This window comes from Egretta garzetta, unplaced genomic scaffold, assembly GCF_000687185.1.
Source record: "Egretta garzetta isolate BGI_Z169 unplaced genomic scaffold, ASM68718v1 scaffold89, whole genome shotgun sequence".
Classification (NCBI taxonomy): domain Eukaryota; kingdom Metazoa; phylum Chordata; class Aves; order Pelecaniformes; family Ardeidae; genus Egretta; species Egretta garzetta.
The window spans coordinates 3,157,492-3,183,861 of NW_009269997.1; the positions used below are offsets into that span (position 1 = coordinate 3,157,492).

At 40.0% G+C, this 26,370-nt stretch overlaps 1 protein-coding gene across 1 annotated transcript in view; it reads left to right on the forward strand.

Annotated features, from left to right (window-relative positions):
- ARHGAP24 (Rho GTPase activating protein 24) overlaps positions 1–26,370 on the forward strand; it is a 221,368-nt gene that overhangs the window by 17,698 nt on the left and 177,300 nt on the right. The window contains exon 2 of the mRNA XM_009647479.2: positions 18,636–18,835. Coding sequence (XP_009645774.1) covers positions 18,656–18,835 — 180 coding nt within the window. The 5' untranslated portion in view covers positions 18,636–18,655. The remainder of the gene's footprint in view (positions 1–18,635; positions 18,836–26,370) is intronic.

A 26,370-nucleotide genomic window follows, 5' to 3' on the forward strand; every position in this document is an offset into this window, starting at 1 on the left:
TCTTCAGACTTTGAATTGTCTCTTGCAATTTATGTGTGATGGTGCAATAGCTGTAGGCCCTGGATATATAGTGTCAGTGATACGTTGGGCATTGGGTTCATTTGTCCCTCTGACAAAAATAAATTTCTTTGGAGATGCCTTGTTCTTGCTTTATGATGGCTTTGGGATTGCAAAGGTTATAATCGGGCCCTAAAGTTACACTCAGGTTGTGGTTCCCAGTTCCTTTTCTGTCCCCATACTCTAATCTTGCAGAATTAGCAGTCCAGAGCAAGTATCACTGGGAGTTAGATGCTTCTCTTGAATGCCTTTTTCAAACTCCTGCTACAAAATAGGTAGTAAATGTTTCAGGGTTGCAAAACCAAATAAAATGCAGAGCTTATGGCTGTACTGCTTTGTGTGATCTTTTCTTCTCCTTCTGTACACTGTTTTTCAGTGAAAACTCCTTCACAAAATACCCTGATGTGGACCTCTTTTGTGCTGTTTTCTGCAAAGATTTGTGTACCCATGGCTGTGCTAGATTATTGTCAGTCTTGTTACAGGACCAACAAATCAAAATGCCAAAAACCTGCATTCTTAGCTCATTACCCTTCTTAGGAAAAATGAACTATTTGTATGGACAGGAGCATTTTCTTGCTGTTCTCTACAGTATACAGGTCTGTTTAGGAAAGGACAGTAGGTGGAGACTGGTTTTAGCTTCTCCACTGCCATTTGAGAGAGGCAAGTGGAGTTTTTCATGACTGCTGTTGCCTTACCTCCGTTTTATTTCTCAACTGTTGAACCAGGTGTAAATCTGTTAAAGGCTCAATGCAGCTGCACAGCTGTGCCAGTGTTATGCTTGGATCACCTATATGGGTGTTTGTGCAGGAAAAGCTGCGTGACTGAGCTGGATAAAAGTAGTAGTAACTAAATCATTGCCTAATAAATTCCTGGGAATGTATTTTGCTTGTCCCAAAATATTTACAGTCAGAATGTTCACTTGCCCATTTTGAGCAGAAGTAAATAAATTGAGGTAAATCTACAAAAGTACTGTTTAAGGATGGAGCAGGGGGAAAGGAGATGGTTTAAATGAACTCAGGCCTCTTTCCCATTTGTACCTGCTATTCAAAATGAGAAGCTTTATAGGTTGTTCAACAAGCTTTAAAGAACAATATGAATTATTGCAAGTTAATTTTTTTCAATTATTTGCTTAGTGAAAAACATGTCAGATTTTTTTTTTTTAAAGTAAAACTACTTACTGGATCTTGTCCCATTCTGCCAAAAGAAAACATTGGTTCGTGTCATCCTTAGCGATAACTTTGGTGCAATCTACAGTGATCTGATAATAGTGATTGAAATTAAGCAGAAGTAGTTCTCTTGGTGGTTTAGCTCTAAATATCTTCCACTTAGCTTTAAAACTGACTGTATTCTTCGGCCAGTCACAGATAATTTTGAAAAATAGGGGCTGTACAGGATTTTGGATGCTCAGATGCTGAAAAGAATCTCATCTGCTCAGTTTTGGTGACAGATTAGCCAGATACCCAACTTGTTACTGGGGAGGGGCGGATTTCAAGGTCAAAGAGAGCTGTGTCTCAAGAACTTGTTTCTCTTTAAGATTTTGCCAGGAATAGATTCCAGTATTCCCCTGTCTTGCCAACCAGTAAAGCATCTTGCATGGTTGCGAGCTAGATTGGCTACAAATACCTATTTGAATACCTATGAATACCTATTTGAATACCTATGAATTCAGTAGAAGCGCAAACCTGAGACAGGGAAATGATTGACCTTGGTTTGGTTCATACCAGTTCCTTATGGAAATTAATTTATCTAAAATGTATGAATGAAACAAATTATACTGAGCTGTATTTCCTGCATAAACAATGACATTGTACTGGACCAATTAATTAACAAATGTATTTGCTGAATGCATCCTAATCTGCCCAACCTGAAGATGTTACTTGATAGACATGCCATTTTAAAGTACAGTTTCTGACTCCCTCTGACACTACCATCATCCTTGATTGGATCTCATTGTTCCTTTTTTATTTTACCTATTGCAAAGTATGTAGGGCTGAGCATTGCTTTTTCATCCACTTGTAAGTTGTTGTTTGCACCTGCTATATAGGAATGTTACAAACTTCATGTGTCTGTTTAAAAGCAGAGTATCCCAGAATCAGAGATGTAAAGCAATAACTTTTTGACCATAAATGAAAATTTCACCCGTAGTACAACTCATGCTACTATGGACCATACCCTTGAAAACCTTTTGTAAAAACTCATCTTAGAGCAACTTTCTCCCTCCACCCCAAAAGCCTGAAGCTTACCTGGGCTTAAATGGAATTTAACTTCTCATAGTACCTTGCAGGCTGGCCATCTTCTCAGAGTTTGTATTTTTGCTGGTACATGCACAAGCTGGAGCATGTGTGAGTTTCCATCGCAGCAGCTGGGTGTGCTGTCATTTAGAACAGTAAATACTGACAGTTGAAATAGGTACACTAATTGATAGGGCAGTGCTCTAGTTGTGTTCAATACTACAGATGATGCAAGAGTGGAACAGATGTACATAAATCCCAAACAGATTTGTGGTTTACATTTTCTGAAGCCAGCCAATACTGGTTGTGCTTGCCTTCTTCAGAGCAAATTTATTTCGGAACGCGTTCTTAATAGAGTTCTTGCAGAGTTGCAAGAACCCACAGTCCCTGCATAGGCAGAATCTTAAAAAAAAAAACAAACAAACATCCAGTGGAAATGGTGAGTTTTGGTTCCAGCTGAGTTTATTCATATCTGTCTTGCAGTTGGAGTTGCATGAAAAGGAAGAAAAGTTGACAATGCTCAGATAAGTTTTCAACAATACTAGAACTGAAGGATTTTGGAAATAAACTTACGCAACTGCAACTTCAGCTATACAGAATCTGTATCACTGTGAGCAGGGTATCTATATGGCTAGATCAGTAATACTAGCCGTAAGATGTGTTTTACTTATGTGAATAGTCCCGGTGAAGGGTATATATGTCTGATAAATATTTGACACTACTTGAACACCAAAGTGTATGTATGCTTGGAAATGCAGTGGTAATGGTTGAACTTTCAGGCTATTCACAAAATTTTTGAGGCACTTAAGCCAGAAGTAGCTGCTCCTTTGGAGAAGTTTCAAACATATTCTGTGTAAGGATCAACTTGTAGCATGGATAGACAATTTTCTGAATAATCAGCAACTACCAGAGAAAAAGGTATCATATGAAGAATTTACCTCCTACTTCCAAGTGTCAAAGCTACTTACTGCAGAGCTTACAGATCAAACTAATTCCTATCAAACTACATACCAAAGGATGGAGCTTTGGAAGGAGAATTCGTTCACCATTAAATAACTTCTAATGTGTAGAAAAATTTTCAGAATGGGGAAAAAAATCAGGGAAACTGGGGTTTAAGTGTGTGCTTTTAATGTTTTGGATTCAGTCAATGTTATGTTAATATTGGAGGACAAACTAAACATTGAGGAAGCTAAAAATATACCCTGGTTAAACTTGTGTTTGCTGCCTGCAAAACCAGTTAAAAGAACAAAGCCACTTACACATGTTGGAGGGAAGGGCTTCTTTTTATAGTGATAACCAGAGGTTGCATTAGCAAGTGGACATACAGAAATGTTCTGTCAGTGCTGTGACTGTTCAAATAATAAAGTGAGCAAGGTTTATATATTGGTGGCTGAGACTGATGACTGCAAGTGCTTGTGCTTTCAATTTCTCTCTTGGTTAAATATCTTATAAGCTTTGGTCTGTCTTGGCGGTATTGGGAAAGTGACGGATTTAGTCCTTTGGTCTTGGGTTTCCTGGGGCTGGCAGTAATGAGAGGTGTACATTCTTTCCCTTTTTGTCTAATTTCCTCCCTTTGAAGTGGAGATCAGGCTTCCATTGAAAGCAGAGGTTGTCCAGATACATGACACATGAACATCTGACTTTATTTGAGGGTACATGAAAGGCTTTTATTACTTTCTTTTAACATTTCTGTTTCGTAATATCATCCTAAATCACACTATGAAATGCAATCATAGTAGTTACCACCTAGATTCCCTGTGTGTTGTAGAAGCTTAATGTTTTATGTACAGGATCTTTCAAGGCCTAGCTGAGATTTCAGTCTTCCATATGTTTGGAAAAAACCCCTTCATCATCTGCATCTAATTTAGCAGAGAGCTGGAATGCCGGAAACATATTTTTGCTCCTGGTGAAATACAACTGCAAGTACTTTGTGAGTGAAAGCATCAGATTGGAGTTGTTCCTCTATTTGTGTAAAGTGGAGAGGATTTCCAAGTTCTAGCTGCTTTTATCTATTTATAGGTTGCGGTCCATATCTCTTTGGTGTGGCCTGAGCCAAGAGGGCTGCAATGAGCCAATGCCGAAGTCGTCAGGTCCACTGTGGTTCGACTTAGCTCTTGGTGTAGAGTAGAGCAGCAGAGCCCTGCTGCTGCTCAGCTCTTGCTGCATGTATTTGTGTGATGTTCTGAAGTCCTTAATGAGCCGGCTGCTCCTGTAGGTTTCTCACACATCGAAACAAAAGACACTTGGTGATGTTTGACATCTTAAAACCTTGTGCTTACAGACCCTTTAGCTGACCTTGATGCAGAAGGTAGGTAGATGATACTGCTCTATTACAATGCCTAGTTACAAATAGCAACTGAGTTAACAGGTTTGGATTTTGTTTCACTGAAGCATGTGATAAATTTCATCATCCTAAGAGGCAAAGTCAGTTGGTGTTTGTAAGCGTTGGTGTGTTTTGTATGTATTTCATCCAGATTCCTTTACCAGCTTATTGCCAGGGAAGCTGAATGCCTTCCACAAATAAACTAAGTCTGACATCTGTTAGCAGTGCTTGATTGTTTTTTCCCTGTTGCCAATTTTGAGATTTTTATGTATAAAGGTATTTTTTATTTCTTTGAAACTTCCAGGGAGTTTGACTGTTTTGTTAGGAAATGCAAGGTCAAAGAATTGTTTTTGATGAGTCTTGCTGTTTACTCTGTAACAGTTCTGCAGTGGCACCAGTAGTCTTATGTCTTACAAAAGACAAATGCCTTAGGAATAATTGAAAACAAAAAAGCGAAGAATTAGAAAAGCTTTTCCAGAGCGAATGTAAAAAGAGAACTCTGGTCACAAAACAATAATCCGGGCATCTGTTCTGCACAGTCCCCGAGTACAAAGTTCTTTGTGTTTTCTAGAAAACTCAGTTGTCGCTGCAATATTGTCCCTTATTTACACTGGGTAATCTGTTTTTTTTTTAAAAAGGTTCATTACATTTTTCCATTCATAAAGGTTGCAATATTGTCTCGAGAGTCATTGTGTCTATTGGAAGACACGTTGAAAAATCTTACTCCGTCTATATCTGTTCTAATTAAACTTGGTTTAATTTAGTACCTAAATTTAGGTAAGTGATGAACCAAGGTGATATAAAACAACTTTGAGCAAAAATTACTTCCTGTGGGGTTCATATCTAGAAATTTTACCTTCCAACTTGGAAGAACAGAGTTAACTTTCAAATCATTGTCTTATCAAGAGTAGATGAAAAAGTAAGAGTATAGTTAGGGTTGCAGATGCAGAGAAGAAGTCAAGTATGAAGTAAGTTATCTAGGATAGATTAATTTAATTGCCTTACATTGTCTTTTCTTCAATGTATGTTCTGGAGGTTGGTTGTAAGTATAATTCCCTGGGAAAAATTGTACATAACTGATAGTTTTAAAATAATGAAAGTTGTGGTTGTAGCTTTTTACCCAGCTCTACCACACTGGTTTGCATATGGAATAAACTGTGATGCTGATTACTGTATTTCCTCTTAGCAGTCACCTCAAATAATTTATAGTTTCCAGACTGCACCTTATTCTGCAAAAATAAATCCTCAAACAATCCATGCTTAGGCAAGTAATGAGCTGCTTGAATTTGAGAGACACTGATTTAAACTTCTGTTGGTTTCCTGCACTGATAAAACATGTTGCTTTTGAAATGCAAGATGGTGTTGGTGCAGGTTATAGATAACCTGAAGGTTACAACTGAGGAAAAAAAGGTGTCCTTTCTAAAAATAAATATTTTTAAATGACTATTTCGACACCTACTATATATGGCAGAGAAAAAATAAAATAATTATTCTATGAAAGGAATTTTATTCTGTCCTGGTTTTCTTAACCTGTAGCCACCAAAAAGAAAGGAAATATAAGAAGACTTACATATGCCTTACTCAGGGCTACTGAAACTCTTGGAAGAGCAGAACTGCAGGAACATGAGGATGAACTGGTCTTTGAACACGTACCAGTTGCATGAAGTGCAAGAAATGAAATAAACAGTTCAGCTAATAATAAGAGATTAATAATATGGGTAGGAATTCTTGTAAAATAGCACTTGGGAATCCTGACGTGAGGACAGTAGTGTATAGAAGATGCACTTAAGTGCAAGGAGCTACATTGCATTATATTTCTGTTCTCCCTCTTTTTGTCTAGTCAAGTCCTGTATTGGAGTATGAATTAGGTCATTGCAATTCTATTTTCTATCCTTTTAAAATATGAATCCTTGTTCATACCATTTGATTTGTGATCAAGCTTCCTTGATTTTTATTGTTATGGGCATTGCATAGCAAGTATGTCCTTCCCAGCTTTACGGTGAGTTCATTAGGCTGGGAAGGCGCTGTTCATTCTGATGTGGAAGTGATGTTCTATGTATAGGAAGGCCTTTCCATTGTATTTCCCTCTTTATTATTCTGTGGTGTTCACTGATTGACATTGCCTGGCTGATTTTATGTATCACATAGCTGTTGTGGTTTCTCATCTCATGATGACAATTTTTAAGGACTGGTGTCAGCAAAGTGGGGAAGCTTGAAGAGCCAAAGAGAGGATTAGGCATTCCTAGGAGAGCAATGCGTATTTGTCGTGTTGCATGAAACTGCTTTTCCACTTGAGGTGCAAAAGGAAGAGCAGTCTGCATCCAGACCAATAATGTACTTTCCTGCTAGTCAGGAACAAGCTGACCCTGTGCTGACACAGAGGCAGAGACCTCGGCCAACAGCACTGCTGGAGCCATTAGCACAGATGAGCAGAGCAGCCTGGCGATCCTAGTCATGCTTGCTTGGCAAGTCGATGACTGTTGTCTGCTGTTAACTTGTGTCTGTAATATCCATGTGAACACGGTTACTTTCTCCTGTCCTGTGATTTATTGCTTCTGATGGCATGCTGCAAATGGGATGAATTGTATTCAGTCATGACTGAGGATGTCATTTGGAGAGAGGCAGGGGGCAGGGGCGGGGATGACGTAGTGTTACTAGCTAGCTGAGCAAACAAGTAGGTAATTTACAGAGACTGTCTTGTCATTAAGAGCACGATATTATGTAACTCGGTCTCTAAGCATCTTGTGTTGGCATGATGACTGGTGGCTTTTGGCAACTCCCCAGGAAACTTGTACTGTTCAGGAGTTATCCTAACATGTTCATTTCCCTGTTGATTTGTTACAGTCAGCAAATTTTTGAAATACGGAAAAAAAAAAAAAGCTGAAGTATATCATCACAAAACAGCAATGTGTATCTTGGAGATAGGCTGGCATTTTTTTCAGAGCTAATGCTGAAAACATTTCAGAATTAAGCACCAAGCGTTGCAAGTATAGGTGTGAAGAAAAGGAGGCCTGTGTCAGCGAGGATGAAACATGCTTTGTTTAATATAGTGCTGTGTCTCCCTGGTATTGCTTCAGAGATGACCCAGATCCAGGTCCACGTATGCTACTTGTGACTTCATGCTGTAGGGGATGAGCTCAGTTAAAGTGAGTGGTGACATGAATAACACTGAAGTAAATTCTTCATGTTCAGGTTTGTAAAAAGAGAAGCCCCAACAATGAGGTTTTTTCCCCCCTTTCACGCACAAACTAGAGAAATCTGTTCATGGGGTTCATGTTTCAAGGTGTACTTGACCAAGGCAGTAGTTGCAGGCTTGTGAAATCTCAGCCATTTAAATGGGAGAGAAAATAAACTCAAGAAAGCAACAGTGCAGAGTAATGATGTCCATATAGAGAGATGGGCTATTTTGGGGGGGAGGGTGCCAAGCCTTCCCTGTTGCTTTGACTATAGTAATGTGTAGTAAGACCCTCTGAATGTAGGCGATGACCTCCTTTCCCTTGGGCATGCTGATATTCTGCTCTGCAGATAGTGGCTTACATAAAACACAGACTATCCTTACTGTAAAGGGAGTTAATTAGGAAGGTAGATCTTGTTTTGTTCTTAAAATTATTTTGTGCTGTTAGGAAGCTCTATCATTCATAGCAGGAAGAATTTATACTCTCAGGATACCTTGCCTCTCTTAAAGTGGATGCTGAATAAATGGAACCATGTGAACATGAACATGCTTAGCACAGTTTCAAAGTGGCTGCAGATTCACGACCTGCTATCTTTGGATTGTTTCTCTTCTGCTTTTGTGGCTGTTTTCTGAGGTGTTAGGCCTAGTTAATGCAATGGTCTCTCTTTTTGTAGCCTGTTCGAAACCTGGAGAGTGCCTGATGTTGTTTTGCTAATAGGTGGTGCTTTTTTTTTAAGCAAACAAAACAAGAAATGTTTAACCTAAGTTTTGTGTAGGTAGTAACATGTGCATGTCTCCTCTTTCTGAATCATTTATTGGTGAATAACTTAACTTGGTTTTCCCTTTCTTTTTCTTTTTTTTTTTTGTTTGGTTTTTTTTGTTTGTTTGTTTGTTTGTTTTGGTTTTGGGTTTGTTTTGGTTTGGGTTTTTTTGGTGGAGCGATGCCAGAAAAATGTGTTTACATGGTTTTAGCTAGCTTTCAGGTCAGTGAAGATAACCAGTTACTTACGAAAATGCTCTTGACTTCAGTTCTGCTTCTCATTCAATTTGCAGAGCAGACAAGTGTGAGGAGGAAGGCTGCCTACTATGGCAGCATCTAGTTACACTCTGTGTTGTGCAGATTTCAAATGCATTTTATGTAACGACCAGAAAGACACATGTGAACACAGAATGCTTTTAAAGAAGGTGTGTTCACCTTTTAATTGTGGGTTATAGTAACAGAGCCTGAAGACTATGAGTGCAATACAGTGGAGAGTTGCTTCTTAGGCTTTAATAGTTCCTTCAGTACAAGCTGGAAAAGTAGGTGTTAGCACCCATGCACAGATTGACCTTTTAAAGGTTAAGGACCACATGAATTTATACCATTTCTCCCTATGAATTAATTTCAGAGTAATGTCTTGGTGCTGGCTTAGGAATTTGGGGAGGGTATTTGCTTACACCTGTACTGGAAAGTCCAGTGACATGATGGCTTTATTAGTGTAGTATAGCATAATTTTTCATTTACTAAAACAATTTAGCTGGCATGACATACTCACTACTGCTTTCTGAAATATATAGGAAGGATTGTGGACTCTCTTTCTGATGCAGACTTGGTTTTGAACAAGTGAAATATTAATTCCATAAGTACAAATTAATGCTTTTCCTGGGCGGAAGATGGAAATGTCAACTACAAAGTAATGGTGCTTATTTTGAGTTGGCTTTTTCCATGGAAAGACACACATCTGCTTTTAAAAATTTTGACTATATTGTCCTCCGTATTCTAACATGGAAATTTATGTCAGTATGGTTAATGTTTTTAAGTGACAGGAGCAATTACCATTGATATAAAACGTTTCTGAACAGCATTAAAACTATACTGATTTCTGTTTAAAAGTAGGTCTGGTTTAAGTTTAGGTCCTGCTGGGGTTGGCACACAGAGGACACAAATCTTGGCTCTGGTGCTGAGTCTAGTAGGAATGGAAGTGGATGCACCCTTGCATGTGCCAAGTTTGAGCCTTTGGTTCTGACTCGCCCATGTTTATTTCAGTTGGGATGGTGCCAAGATACTCCCTGAAGCTCAGTGGGTGCTCTCCACCTGTGTACAGTGCATGCCTCCCTGTTGACTATCTATATGCTCTTTTGGATGTGTACAGTACATGTGGAACGTGAACACACATGCCATTACAGTTACCCCCAGGTGCTGCACTGCATGTGCCCCTTCAGAGTGGGTGAGAAATGCACGTGGTGATTCTGAATGTTGGTGCAGGCAGGTGCTGTAATTCTGTCAATTCTTCTGAGACGCTGGGTCGGGACGCTCCCAAGTGCACATTGCGGTGATGCCGTGGTTCTTCTGGGGAACACATTTCCAAGTGTGTCTACTTCAGAGGATCTCTCAGCAGAATACCAAATGCTGCTGTTACTTGAACTTCTCTGAACTGAAAAGGAAACACATTACATTGTACTTAACAAAGCAGAAGGAAGTAATTTCTCATGAAATATTAATAGTAAGTATGTCAAAAATAAGTCCATAGACTTCTGTTTATTGAATGTGAGCTAATGTAAGACTTAAAAGGTAATTATGGAGCGGGTCGAGGTGTGTTGAATCTTCTTTTGTTTCCACTGTGGCTTCTAGGGAGGTACCCAGAAATAAGTTTCCTTCTGCTCTGAACATTTGTGTATCACAAGAGATGTCACCAGCCAGTTCTTGCTGTGCTAGCCTCTTGTTGCCAGAGCTGGGACTTTCCTGGGGCTGTATTTACTCTGAGCAAGAGATGAATTTGAAGTGTGGTGCAGGCAGCAAATGTTCCTCTTCCTTCCTCCCACTCTCCAGCAACCACAAACCCTTCTTGCAGAACCCGTGTGCTCCTTCAATTTAGAAGAATTGCAGCATGTTTGAGAGGAGGGTTTTGCTGCTGTAGACAAACTAGAATGTATTTTTCCCGCCTGTCAGCATATTTAGTGAATAAAAGTTGTAACATCTTAATTCTCTTGGACAATTTTACATGGAATGTGGAAGGCCTGAACTGCTGTGGATAGGACAATGCAGAATATCCTGTTGTGTTGGATTTCCTAAAAGAGCATGCAGCCTCGTTCCATTCTCAGTGATTCACTCTGAGAGAGCTGCTGACATCTGTACTCAGATGCCTTTTGCCATCAGCCTTTGAGAACAAAGAGTAGTGCCAGAGATTATTTTTATACTTTGAGAGATCATCTGTTGAGATCATGCTTGGACACAACTCTTCAATCAGTTCTTTTGTAAGTGAAGCCAGTAAGTGCTCAAGTATTCACCACTCACGTGTGGGAATTAAGTTGTGGTTAACCTTTCTTTATGATTACTTTCTCAATGTAAAGTATGAAGCTGTAAACAGGGTTTGAGTGTCAGATATTCAGAGGCAGCACAACCCATTGGTTGGGAGAGACATCTGGGAGTTGGAATGTCTTTTTGCTGTTCCAGATGCTGCTTTCTACTTGCTCCCTGACCTTTTCACTGCTCAGTATTTCAGCTTGTGAGACTTGCCAACTCTTCTGCATTTCTTTGGCATTTCTTTGACCCTTCAGCTACCAGAGGCTCTTTTCTGTCTTGTCTATGGTTTTGTATGCTTCTCCAGATAGTTACAGCTGATTCTCTGCTGTATGCAATTTCTCTCTATAGCATGGCCAGTTTTACAGAATAAGACACATGAAGTGGAAGACGGGGCAGAAACCTGGAAGATGAGGGACCACTCCATTCTAATCACACCTTCACTTTTCCAGTCACATTGGTAGCAGCAACCTTGTCTTGCAACTGTGTGCCACCATGTGAGGAAAAAGCTGAGGACATATGTGCCTAGTAAGTAACATGCGAAAGCATAGCAGAGGCAGTGTTATCCTTGTAAATTGCTCCTTAAGCCTTCAAAACCCTGCTAACTCAAACATGGTATATCTGCACTTGAGAAAAGATAACCAGACAGATTGTATGTATACATCAGTTACACAAGTCTTCTACAGGTGGAGTCCAACTTGACTCGGAAAAGGCAGTGGGATTAGGAACTGATGGAGAGAACAAAGTGTAATTTCTAGGTGTCAGAAGAGAGTCTTCTGTGCTCTTAGCTGTGCAATTTTGTTATGCCCCCTGCTGCCACAACAGTAGTGGAAGGACAAGGAAGGGGTTGTCACATGTTACTGCATGAATTTAAGCAGAATAGGACCTAATGACAAAGGAAGCAAAAGTTAACAACAGTTATCCAAAATACTGATCTGGCAACGTGATGACGTTATCACAGAACTGCTGCATTTGCTTTACATAGCAGCAGCTGACAGATATGGGGCACACTTTGAAATACTTTGTTAGCCAGCTATCTCTACTAAGGAAGCCAATATGATATGGTTGCTATATGGGGAAGAAATAAGTTCTAGCAAGTATGATGTGTTTAGGACTAACTCTGAGCTCCATTTAGAAAGAACAAAAGTAAGGCAAGAGGTTCTGACTCCGCGGTCACCCCACCTGCCAGTGTTTCGTAACAAAGACCCCACTAAGTATGGAGGCACGACTATTGATTGTTGCTATTTCAAGAGCAATTGCAAAGCATCTGGCACACTTCAGCTTCCCATCCACCAGCTTGGGCTAAGTGCTGTCCTGAACGTAAGAGGGCAGAAGTTTTTTGAGAGACTAGTCCATTACATTATTCCTAAAAGGTAGGTCTGATGCCCACCAGTGAGCCTGTACCATGGGCAGATTCATACTGGCACAAATGCAGCTGGTGCTGTGGGATTATGGGGAGGGGAAGTGAATAGCGTCCAGACTTCCTCTATAGGGGTTAAACTGTGCACGTGTATACTAATACTAGTCACATCCACAAAAGATAAATAAGCACACACAAAAGTTGATGTTTTCAAAGGTGCCTGAAAGCATTTAACTAATTTACATTGTAATTCACAAGAAGTTGAATACCTTCTTATGTTCTTTGTATTTGGGCTATTTATAGCTGTGCTTTAATTCCTGTAAGCAAAGAGTAGGCTTGTAAAAGTTTGGCTAGTGTAGGAATATCTGTAGGATGGTTCTGGCGTGGAAATGCAAATCATGTACTAAAGAATTCTGTTTGACCAAGACCTCAATCTTCTGGCAAAACTTTTGGGTCTTGGTTTTGGAACTAATCCCAAAATGCATTGAAAAGTAATGGAAGTCTTTCCCTTAGCTTCACTGGGCGGTGGATCAGGCCTTCTGCAATCTGACTGCTGCTAACACCTCTCACAATTTTTTATTGCCTAAGTAGTAACTATTTAAGCCTTGGAAGTGGAATTCTTTCAAGCAAAGTATCTTCAGGCTGTCTCTGATAGGACAAAAATAAGAGTGGGCAATGCAGAACAGGCAGGTGTATTTGTGATTAGGAGTGTGACTGCCAGTAGTACAACAGGTTTCTCAGATGTCTCAGAAAACCTTCTGGATAAAAGTATAATGTCTGTTCTGAAGGCTGGTGGAGGAAAGCTACTGGAAAATGCACTGCCACAGCTTTTGAAAAAGAAAAAGACAGAAATGCTTTAAAATCTGTCCTTGCAGTGATAGAACTTGAGACGTGCTCCTTGCAATGTGCATCTTGTAAAAAGGTTGCTAAACACGAGCAGAAAGTCAGCTTTCTTTTAAAGTTTTTTTTTACCTCTTTGACATGTTTTTTCCTTCCATGTGCAATATCCTGTTGACACAAGAGATGAGTAGCAACTAATTTGAAGCACCCCGACAGTGAGAAACAGGCCCATCTTTTCCTTCCAGTAGCAGCTGCTCACAAAAGCATGCCTGCATTGCAGCAGAGATTCAGGTGGCTTGAGACATGTTACAAGTAAGATAAATGCAGACAATAGATTCACATACTAAATGGTTTTATGAAGTTGTTACTCAGCCAGACTAAATCAAGACAAATCAAAAGGAAACTCATTGGTCCAAGGCAGCACTCTGTACCTAAAAGATACTGATAACTTTCAACTTAGGCACTTAGGCTCTGTAAAGGTCATATGAAATAAGTAGGAAGGAACCCAGAATTAGACATCACTTGGTAAGTGAGTTATATCTCGTTGTGTAAGCGTTACAGGATTGAAATAATCTAATTTTATATGGAACTGTTGTGTCACAAAGATTTTTATGAATTTTGCATATGTGTGTGTATGTGTATATATATATTTGGCAAATGTATTCATCAATGACCAAGTAGATTCTTGCTGCAAAACTGCACCCTTTTACTGGATATCTGTTAATGTGTCTGACATGGAGAAGTCCTCTCCATGCAGTGTTGCATTGCTTGCCTTTTTGGGAGAGCAAGGGGATTACACCTTGTGACAGGCTGGAGGAGTACCATTCTGGGGCTGGTGCTTTGGTGGCTTCTCATCTTTATCCTTTTTGTGCCAGGCTGGCTGATGTTGGCAAAGGACATGATACAGCATTTCAGCAATGGCAAAGATGACGAAGGGTTGCTGGAAGTGAATGCTGATGATGTTTTGCATGCTTGAAATGTGCTATCTTGGCCATGAGAAATTTCAGTGAGAATAAAAACATACTGCAAACCATCAGGGTTTCTTGCCAAACGGGTCATCTTGGTGCAATCTGGTGACTATTCATTGTAACTGGATTTGCTGTGCTTTGATGACTTTCTCTGACTATTTCCTGGCAAAGTGCTGAGATCTGGGGAAGCTGCCCAATTCCATATTTCAAGTACCGAGCAGGTGGTAGCTGAGGAGAAACACTACCCTGCTTTCTGTGCATGGCATCAGCATAGCCCTTCCACATTGGTGAGGAGAGCCTAAGTCCAGTTGCTTGCCTTCTAGACGGACTAGTGAGAGAGGCAGATGCCCTTGTGGGAGCAGAAAAAGGTTGAATTGGGGCCAGCAGTGGTAGATGGCGATGGGCTCTGTGGACTGGGAGATGTTGATGCAGAGCCAGTGTGTCAGGAAACATTGCTCATTTTGTTTACTTTGCGCTCCTGATTTGCAGTCGAGCCCAGGAGAGTTAGCCCACAGCCAGCCCCAAATGAATAGACCGTGTAGCGTTAGTTCAGTCTGGTCACTACATAAACTGGAGGTTGGCCAAGTCAGTAGAGTTGACTCTGGCAGCAAGTACAAGTTATGTTTCCCGTTCAGAAGATGGGTTTGAGAAATATGCTCATTTAATGCTTCAAAATGCATGGCTTTCTGCCTGTCTCTCGAGAGTGAGAGGACTTTGGAGTATGTTGATGTAATTCCACACTTTGTCATGTATTATTTTACATACTGTTTGCACCTCACTGTTCTCTGCATCAGTGCCAGCACCCTGATATTTCTACAATTTATTTTTATGATCTTGGTGTTGAAACAGCTGTAAAAACAACTAGTGAAAGAGAGCCAGCTGCTGGAATTTTGATTCTGAGTCTGGTTTGTAGTAGGCAGATTCTGAAAGGGAAGGAGAGATGGAAAACAACAAATAAACTTAATCTCATGACTAAATACAATTCCTCTTAACAAAAACAATTTAGGTGGCTGAAATTTTAACTGCTGAGGAGGTTTAAATCACTAATACATGAACTAATACAACTGTTTTGTACAGAAAGTGTCCAAGGATATAATACTGCTTTAAAGGAGATCTTACACTTGCCTGTGAGAACTTGGCAGCAATAGGATGTCATCTCTCCTACTCCTCATTTGTTTTAGTATTGCAGAAATAGTTTAAGATATAAATTTTACCAGGCAAAGAGATGTAGATCAATTAATGTTTTCCATGGCTAGCCAAAATCCAGATACTTAGTTTGTAGAAATGCGACTTCGTGGAATGAAATTAAAAAGAGCCTTTCATCCAAGTAGTTAATTGCTTTTGACTTTAGTATTTAGATTGTTGTTTGTGGCCCAGGTATAATAGGGACATGGTGTCCTTAGCACTGCAGTGATACACATAATTACTGTATTTAAACTCTTCCTTTGTTCCTGTCTTGATGCTGGCCCAAGCAGCAGAGATAGATAAACTGATCAGGTTAGCTAAAGCTGAGAGCCGTGATTTTCTGTGACACTGCAGCAGGGAGCAGGGGGTAGCATCTGGGTAATGATTTTGTTCCTTACTTTTTTCAGGTGCAATAACTTACCTGCAGTTTACAATGTTTTCCTTAAAATATTTGCTAATTCACTTTCTAAGGATGTGAGTTGGAGGGCTGCTTCTTGGCATCTACTTTGGCCCAGCCAAAACTGAGCAACATCCAGATTTCTGCTTGTATTCAAAAAAATGCCAATTATGAGTTGGGTGCATTGCCTTTTGGAGATAATGTTCTATTGCACAGATAAATCTGTCCTCATTCCTGACATGTTTTCACCACACATGGTGATAAGCAGATGTATAGGGTACAAGTCAGTTTAACAAAGCCTGCTGTGTATGGAAGAAGTCGATTCTTGGAGATTATCTGATCATTGCTTATTGCAAATAATTTCATTTAACCTGTCTTCCTCCTAAAGAGCTGAGGTAACAAGTGAGAGAGCTTGGGCATCCAGGGTTAAAGCTGTAGGGGTTTCAGAGGCTGCTTGGTTACTGCTTTGTTGCATTCGCAGTTAATCATTACAGTGCAAAGTGAATGAAAAATATTGTAAGAGCCCAGACCACCTTGATGTGTGAGCAGATGTTTATCAACAAGGCACTGAGAAAGCAAGTTACTAATTTTTCTAGTGGCAGTTGAATCTCCATTTGCAGCTCCAGATTGGAAGGAGACAAGGTTCAGTTCAGAAACTCACTGCAACACCTAATACACTCTGCAACCCCAGAGCTGTAGTTTTCAGAGCATGTACTCTGATGGTGCATAACCCTCACAGAAACCCTCTGCCAGTGTGCTCTGAGGGTTTATCAGCTGGTTCCTTCTTGTTAGGAAGTAATTGTATACCCAGGCACAACAACAACAAATCTCTATCTCTAAAATCTGTCTGCTCTGCTGAGAGCCAGACTTGTTTGTATGTTTTGCAGGGCACTTTGCTCAAGTAAATGTAACAGTACAAGTGTTCTGGGTGACTCTAGGTGAACCCTAAAGAGGCAGGAGAAAGATTTTCTGTTCCTTTTTCTGAGAAGAATACCCAAGTGATTTAAGTTTTGATCCTGCAATTTGTACTTTGCAATGAAACCTCTGTGCTCGTATTGAGGCCTGTTAGCCTCAGTGGCATGGGGCAGTTAAGAATTTTAATCATGGAGATTGGATTCCAGGATCCAGCCCAAAGCGGGGATGTGACAAAAAACTGTGTGTGAGTATTAAAAGCAAAAGGTGTAAATGCACAGCAGAGATGGAAGCTGGAGAAGTTGTTCCAAAGGAGGGTAAGTGTGAACGGTAGGAAGAAAGGAGCCAAAGGAAAAATGGGCCGAAAACCACTTCTGACTGGAATCTGTTGATCTATTTATTTCTTGATTTATTTATTTCTTGCTTGATTATATTGCAGTTTATTTTACAATGATTAATGCTATTCAAAGTACCTGTATTAATTGTCAGAGGGATGGTCTTGTCTATCAAATTAATGTGTATCTCCATTTCTAATATACCTTAGAAGCTGAGCACATGCCTTTGCAATGCTGATATCTATTACTACATCCAGTAACAGTATTGTTGCTGTACAGGGGACTGGAGCAGGGTTGCCAGGCTTGGACTCACCAATCTACTTTGCCAAAGTCAGAACAGGAAGCTTTGGTCTGGATATTCTTAGTCAGAGATGTCTCCTGCCTGCAATGTCTATAATACTTTATTCCTTTCCCACCCTAATATTTAGAAGAAATACACTACCATTACTATGAAGCTGGTTCTCCCAGGCCCTAGCAGCTGTGCAAATTCCTGACTAGGCAAGAAAGGCTGCCAGTGGTAGTCTAGAAATAAAAGAAACATGTTGTTCTTCAAGCACTTACAAACAGTGAAATTTCACCGCTGATTTTGCACACTGCTGTGTTTGTGGTTATAGTCAGATTTTATTCTGTTTAGATACACGCTATTTGGTACGTGGGTCTCTGTTTGATTTGTATTTCAACTGAAAATATCAGAACTTGCAACTCAAAATTTTGAGTTTGTTGAGCTCTAGACTTAATAGGGGATGAGGAAGTGTCTTTTGACCGTGACTGCCTGGTTGTATGTACAAAATTCATCAGGAAGATTCATGACTGTCCAGAGATGGTTAAAAAGTATAGCTTTAACAAGGCTGAAAAGCCACATGAAGCTTTGTCAAGTTTAATTCCACACTTCAGCTCTGGTTTTGACACACTTCTTGTGTTGAGCCGATCCGCCAAAATTCTGCATGATTTGCAAAATGTCTGTAATCAGCGTAGCTGGACACACCCACTTCAGTCAGGGGATCACTTGTATGAGGGACTGTGCAGCTATTCTTGTATTACTATCACCATTCTATTACATGCACTTCAGTAAAACAAAACAAACCAAAAAGCCTGCTTGTCTGGTGGGGTGTATTAAATCCCAGAGAATCAGAGGCTTCTTTAATATTCCCTGAAAGCCCGAAGCCTGTCAGGGAATATTAAATGGAGATGTCCGGTGTTGAGAAGCATACTGCTTTCCTTAGTGTGAAGGCATACTCTTAAGTTCATTCCTCGTTACTGCCTGTAATTCAGCAGAACTCACCTCAAGAAACAGCTGATGGTCTTCCTCAGTGCCAGTTAACATCTCTTACAAATCTTTTGCCTCTTGCTTGCATTTTAGCAACTCTGTTCATTAGTATCGTTGTCTTTTATAGGCAATTAATATTGTCTCAGCTGATGGGTGCTAGTATGAGAATAAGCAGGCAGGTGGTAAATGCTTTTCTGGCACACTTTTGTAGTTGGGGCGTGTTTCTTTTCCAGCTGTGTTGAAAGGAACAAGTTACTGCCTGTATAATAATCTAATTATTTTACCTTTTCCTCTTCTATTAACAGGAGAGCTGCCTAGTCCTGGTATGGAAGAACACAATGGCCCTGCAGAGGTTCCCCCACCAAGCCACGGGCGGCACAGTGCCGTTAAGTGTGGGTGGCTGCGCAAGCAAGGAGGCTTTGTCAAGACCTGGCACACACGCTGGTTTGTTCTCAAGGGTGACCAGCTCTACTATTTCAAAGATGAAGATGAAACCAAGCCCTTGGTAAGTGAAAGGAGGAGATAAGGTGGGAGGCGAGGGAGGACAATAACTTAATGAAAGCACAACTGTCTGCTGTTTAAAGAACCAAACCTCTCCATCTCTGTCACTGACTTAGTGCAGCTCGGGATTTTGATTACACCGAACACAAAATCTGAGTCAGGCCTTGGCAGTTAGTATGGTTTCCCTGTCCGGCTTGTTTCTAAAACTTCCTTTTCTAGGTCAGGTTTTCTCATTGCAGCATTTTAAAGGGATTGATGTGTACATGAAGTTCAAGTAGCAAAAGTCAGATGGACTTGATTGAGGCAGATGAATAAGCTGTATTTGAAAAGGTAGTGCTTATTTTTCTGCTGTTTAAAATGTGGAATATCCCTACTTTGTGTCTTCCCAAATAGGAAATCCCATAAGACTGTAGCCTGAATACATTGCCATCTGTAATGTGGAACAGATTGCTTGTCTGCTGCCTGGTTCTGTTGTGGTGAATTGCTGCTCCTTAATGCTCATCTATTTTCCTAATTATTTAGCTTTTTCACCAGCATGCTTTAGGGCCACCTTTCTCTAGAGTGCCATAAGAGTAGGGTAAGTAATACTGCCTCTCAGGTCAGGGCAGGCCTGAGCCTCTGTGATAATAATGCGGGAGAGATCTTGTGCTAGCACCTACAGGAGTATGATAATCCTATGTGTTAATAATTTCCTAGATGCTTGTGACTTCAGAAAAAGGTCTGACATCTGTGAGTTACCTCTGTGCAGATATTAAAATATAACCACACTCATATTTTTTATGCCTACTAAATTTTTGATGGTGTACCTCTATGTGGAATTTCACAGGGAGTTCTCAGAGATGTAAAGCCTATCTAATCTGGCTTCCTGTATGCAACAGGTCATGACACTTTGTCAAGCTTTACAGCTGCACCTGTTAAGAAAACCGTTACAGTCTCAAGGTAATTGTTCCCAAAGAAGGTTCTTGTATGAGTTAATTTCCAAGTCCCAATTTCACAGCCTTGGTAGCTGTTTGCCCTTAAAATTATCCCAGATAGTATAGGTTAATTAAATAACACACTGCGTATTTACAAATTATATGTTAGTATGACTACTTGAATATGAAATAGCTGATAATTTCTGGGAAATAAAATGTATCTTTCACTATATATATTTTGTTAATCAAGAGTGTAAAAAGCAGCCATCAAAATAAAAATGTTTATGGGCCAGAGCCTGGGTTTCCAGAATACAGCTCTGCTTTCCTAGCACTTGACATCTGCCAGTATGTTTGCATGCAAGGACTTCAGTTGCTTTTTGAGAGCTGACACAATGCTGCATTGTATGGAGCTTTGTACAGTGCTATGGAGCCCAAATTATCATCTTGTCTGTCTTCCACTAACCTGTGGGATGACTTCAGAAGATCATATTGACTTTCCTGCTTCACTTCTGTGAAATGGAGGTGGTGAATGTGGTCTTCTGAGACTTTTGATAGGTTAGGTAGCTAGTAGTTGATTAAATAACTAAAAGTTTGTTTGAGTTTTCCATTTAAGTCTCAAGTAAGTTCATAAAGACACCTAAAGATATGAATTGGGGGGGAAGCACCAACAGAAGTGTCACTTAAAGTATGCCACTAGGTTTAGAAAAATGAATGGGCCTGTATCTCATCTTGGTGTAGCTTTGAAATGTTTCTGAAGCAAACTGCACAAGTGTCAGTTCCTGAAATATGTCCCAGGTTCCATGCCATGTAGAGAATTTTTTTTTTCCCATTTAACTACATTGAAGGGTTTCCTACATTACCTTGGACAAGAAAATTGCTATGACCTTCTGGGAATACTGTTGTTCATACTGTGGAGAGCTAAAGCAAACAACTCCACTGATACCATGAATTTTCAGTGCATAGGGATATCATTAGGAAATGGCAAGTAGTATTTTGTTATATTATTATATTAGCCATGTAGTATTGGATCTATATTTAGGATAAATACCTATTTATTCATGACTGGATTGTACAGTCTGTACAATGTACAATTGCACAATAATTATTTTAGACAATAATATAATGGAAGAGAGTTAATGAGGTTTTTTTTCAAATCTGATTGTAGTTTTTATTTTGTCTACTGGTTGATTGTGTTTGGAAGGAGGCAGAGAGCAGTGATTACTCGTCCTGAGGAATGCTCTAATTGTACACCTTGTGTATATATATTTATAGAAGGTAGAAGAACTATAGCAGGACAGACCAAGACAAGCCGGTGACTTTATGTTCATAGCCTTAACGCCAGTTAGGGAAAAGCAGAATCCAGTTTCTGATGTGAATTCAGCAGGTGTCCTGAGCACCAGTCTGCCTAACATTTGGGCTTGGGTTCTGTCCAGTCCATACCAGAAATTATGCCATGATGTTTGCGGTTTTGAAAGTGAGGGAGATGTGGATGTAACTGAATTTCAGAAAAATATTATTATCTGTCAGACTTTATTCTACAGGTGACTGTGTGTAATGGGAGTAAAGAACAGAAATAACATCTTATGTCTAAACCATCAGAAAATGCTTTGGAATTCCTGAAGCATGCTCATTTCCTACTAGTAATATAGGTAGCTACCACATACACTTTAGTCAATATTTGTACATCTCCTTGGTGTCAGACTATTAAATTTAAGTCTTTTACTGTCAGTGTGAGTGTGGGGAAATGTCCCTGCCAACCTGTGTCAGATGCCTACAGGCACACAGAGCTAGTGAAGAACAACAGAAGAAAAAGCAGTACACAGCTGTTAGTCTTATAGTCAAGGTCAGTGAATTGTCATTGATTCTTTATCATTATCAGACACAAGAATATTTCCCTTGTAATGTTTTATCAGTAAGAATAGCAGCTATTTTTTGCTCTGATACCCTTGAAATGTCTCTGGGGATCTGGCAAAGATGGCATTTCTGTTCACTGAAGATGCAGGTATGGATAGCAATAATCTAGTTAGTTCCAGAAGACAAAAAACCTAACAAATCAGTGAGCAAGCCACGTGAAGAAATAAGATCTGTTTTCTGATAATTCTGTGTAATTTTTACTCCTTGGAAGTGATACTGGATTTTGCTGCCTTGATTCTTTTTACTCGCTTGGTAAGTCACCTTACTCCTGACAGCCTGTTGTGCTTTAGAAAGCTAGTGTTATGCTAGATCTGAAGGTCAGCTATCCAAGCTTGAAATGTGGGAAGCTGAAAGAAATCAGAATTTAGCATTCCCTGTTTCACAGTACAGCTGTAGTTTAAATGCAGCCCATGAAAATGTATTTCTTGCTTTCTTCTCTGCCTATGATTAACTTCTCCAGCTGTGTCTGGGTTGGCATGCTCTTAATTGAAAATGAGAGGAGGCAGTCAGTGCCTTCTCAGTGAGACAGCAGCTTTGCTGTCGCGCTTCCCTAGTGTTTACTGAGGAAGTGAGTTTATGGGAGCAAAGCTAAGTAACCTGTACTGATGGAGCATCATTGATACGAGGTCGTAAATGAACAAGAATGGGTGAGTTCATCCAGTCAAAACAGTGTTTTAGGCTTAGGCGCCTATTTAATGTTGTTGCCACTCAACTCTGTTTATGGACTTGAATTTGGCATGTGTACAGTAGAGAGATCTTAAAGAACTATGAACTAACCTTCAAGAAATACTATTTGGTGTATGCCTGAAAGCAGACGATCTGCTATTTCAGATAATATCCCATCCTCAACGTTTTGGTGTGCAGTTTTTATCCTCTAGATCTTGTTAAGCTCTTAACTGTGTGGCGTAAGTAATGCTAAACAGTATTTAGTGGCTCACAGGATCTTAGACAAACCCTGGGAAGGGACAGCAGATTTGAGTGCTAAGGTGTTAATCATCTTAAACGTGGAATTCGAATCGGTCTTTGAAACTGAGTAGGTGGCAGCTGGAATCGGAAGTACAGGTCACACGTTGTCTGTACGGAAAAGACTGTCTCTGATGTACAGATATATTTTGAAGTATTGCTTTCTGGAAAAATATGTGCTTCCCATTTAATTCAATTTGTGTAAAAAATTTCATTGACAGAAAAATCAATTTAATGGCATTAATAGGAAACATGACAAATTTCAGTTGGATTTTTAAATTTAAAAAAGGCTTCTAATGAATGCGTTAAATAGAAATTAATATGATAATTACATAATTTGAAACTTAGCCTGTCACTAAGGGAAATCTTTCTGTATTAGTACTGAATATGATTAACGATTGAGTGTCATGCTTTTTTGCAAGTTAAAAGGGAATGGATAACACTTCTGGGTGGAGGGAAAAAACCTAATTGTACATGCACTTTAGAACTGAATCACAAGAAATGGCCATCTCTCCTTGTTGCCTAGAGGATTTTCAGTAGGGGACATCAGAGTATTATTCACTCTGGTCTTTGTCTTTGGAAAGCCACAAGAACCAGTTTTTGTGTAAACCAAAGAGCAGCGTAGCAAGCGAAACAGCTTCTTAAGTAGATACTGCTTTGACTTCTAAGAGTGGCTTCCTTGGTCTTGCATAGGTGAGGATGTGAAGCACCAGGTCTCTGCACACTTAGCTTCGTGGCCCTTGCTCAAAACTCCACCTTTCACAGAGCAAAATCAGGAACTTGATGAGAAAATAGCAAGGAGTGTCCAGACCACTCATGATTTTTGGGGCGTTTTTTGTTTGTTTGGCTGGTTGGTTTGGGGTTTTTTTCATTTCTGGGCAAAACGCTTCCTGTTAGTCTAGGAAACAGAAATGGTCTTGGGATAGACATGTGCTACTGGGTGAACCCTCACCTGTATAGGAGCAGTGTTTTGAAATATTGAGTTGCCTACAACTTATTGCAAACCTATTAATCAAATACAGTTATGCAAGTGTCACAGGAAATGGGGCTAGATTGGATGGGGTGGAGATAGAGAAAGCATTTTTCTCAGGAATTTCACTGGAAACTTAATATGCTGGATTAAATTATATAGGGTTTTCATGAGATCAGTAGTGATGTTTTCCAGTAATAAAAGGATTTACCAGAAAGGCTTTCTATTATTGGCTATTGGATACATTTTTTTTGAGGGTGGTGAATGTGGAACTTAAAAACCAACCAAACAAAAAGCCTCTAAAAAAATCCCATCAGAAAGTGCACCTTAAACAGTTCACGTGGATGCAATGGAATGGAAGTATGTCCAGCACACCTTCGATTAAGGTTTCTAAAAAGTCAAATGACATGGTATTCTGCAAAGGCAGTCAGCTGCCAATGACTTCCTGAGACGGTAACATGCTCTGGAGCAGTCCTGATAAAAGGTTTCCGGCTGGTCTTGCTGAACTTTGTCTAAAAAACCTATGAAGTAGACAAGAAATACTGACTCTTTTTCACATGTCTGAATGGAGCCTCCTTGTGACTGACTGTACACCCCTTCTAATTTTTGCTCGTGGAGTGCTTGTTGTTGGGTAAACTTGCACTGTGGGTTGCAGCAGGGCAGCTGGCTTGCACTGAGCTTGGCGCAGTGGTGGCCTGGTTGTTCTTGCTATCCTGTTGTCATTCAGCAGCCTGGATCGTGATCTCTCCTTTATTTTCTTTCCCTTCATGGCTTTTGACTTTGTATAAGCTCACTAAAGTAAGGTACTGCTTGCAGTTTTGCACATGTCATGCAAACTAGAAACAAATTTTTGGGTTAGTCTTGTGTTCCTGGTGTAATGATATTTCCTGTGGCTTGAAATGCTTAGTTGAAGGAAGAGAAGCCTCTGTGTAGCATACCTTTCTATTTATGATAAGTGCATTTTTTTCCTTTCTGATCACTCTTGATCTTCATCCACTGAACATAAGATCTCTCAAGTTTTAAACTGAAAAATAACTTCATAACTCTATCACTGATTGAGTTTCAGATGAGGCAAGGAGAGTTGTATTCTGTCTGATGTGAGTAGCAGAATCTCATGCTTTGTTTTCTATGTGAGACAGAAACAGATACAATCTGGCATGGCAACAGGCAAGACAAACTGAAGCCTGGTCGTTCTCATGTAGTGAACTGCTACAGTGGTGGCTGTTCAGTGCAGAAAGTGAAGTGAAAGCCCTCAAACTGCTTCGTGCCTTTTTTATGGGTTTTCAGGGAATGACTCCTCAAGTATATGAATATAAGCAGGCTTTTGCAATTCAAGCAGTGAAATTTCTACTACTATGGGGATGGTTATTGAAGGATAGGTCTTAGTTTTTACATACAGGAGAAAATTCTGCTATTTCTAATACATGTGTGCCTTCGTAAGTTTTAAAGTAATTTATTGCTGCAGATTTCAACAACTTATTTGTAGAGACACTTTTTTATTGCAATGACTTGCAACAGTGTTATTAAAGGTGTAATACACTTTGGTCAGTAGATACCCATGGGAATTTTGTACAGAAGAGATGAGTGTGGTAAGGCTAAGTTTATTTGAAACCAGGGTGTTTCTATGGCCATTATTCTGTTGCTTGGGAAAGGTTTCTCAAATTTGCAGGGCTGGATTTCTGTCCTCAGCCCAAGATGAACAGCCACAAGGTGTTCAACTAGGAGGTGATCAAATTCCAACATTAATCCCCTTTTCTGCTTTGTTTCAGACAAAACAGTGAAATTAAATTTTCAGTAATTGTTCTTTGTTTTGTTCCTTTGAAAATCTTTGGAGGCTTTGGACTTGGCCCAGTAGGAGTCTTAAAAATTTTCACAGGAAGAAAAAAGTTTTCTTCTCCAGCATAAACTGCTACCTTAATTACAGGAGTGTCACTGAACACCGTGAAAGGTTATGGATTCTGTGCCAAAATCAGGCAATTCTTGCTCAGTGCTTTGCCCTAGCTTATGCTGTTGGAAATTCAGTTGTCCCATGAAGATGGTTTTTAGGTTTCAGTGCAATGCAAAGGAGTTTTCAGTGTCTCTCAGTCAGCTTTGTGTGTAGCAATTGTGTCATTGTCTGTGACTGCACTGGTAACATCTACAAACCACTATCCTGTTACTGTACCAGTTCATTTAAATCTGTGCGTACTTCATTCCTGAGGGTTTGTAGCTTTCCATTCTCCCTGAACTTAAGTGAATTTTCAAAACAATCAGGTGCAGTCTTTGTGCTTGCATTGCTGCTGTTCTCTCTTCAGATCCAACTCTGATCCCAACTTCCCCTGGGTTTTCCTTTGCTTCCAAATACATTGGCTGGTGAAATAGGTGCCCCCCTCCTCTCCCAGTATCTATAGCATTCATAAAGGGCCAGCTGTATGGTTGTTGCTCTCTGATGTGGTTCAGTGTCTCCATCCCATTTGATGGCTTGGAAAATAACAGATTAAATGTTTCCCTTCCTACTCCCCATGCCCCCAGCAGTTCCGCTAGCTGCCTGAGTAGATCTTCAGTTTAAACTAAAAGTTTTTAAGTATTATATTGGGGGTGTGTGGCAAGGTTTTGGTAGCGGGGGGGTGGGGGGGAGGCTATAGAGGTGGCTTCTGTGAGAAGATGCCAGAAGCTTTCCCTGTGTCTGACAGAGCCAATGCCAGCAGCTCCAAGATGGGCCCACCTCTGGCCAAGGCTGAGCCCATCAGCAACAGTGGTAGCACCTCTGGGATAATGTATTTCAGAAGGGACAACAAG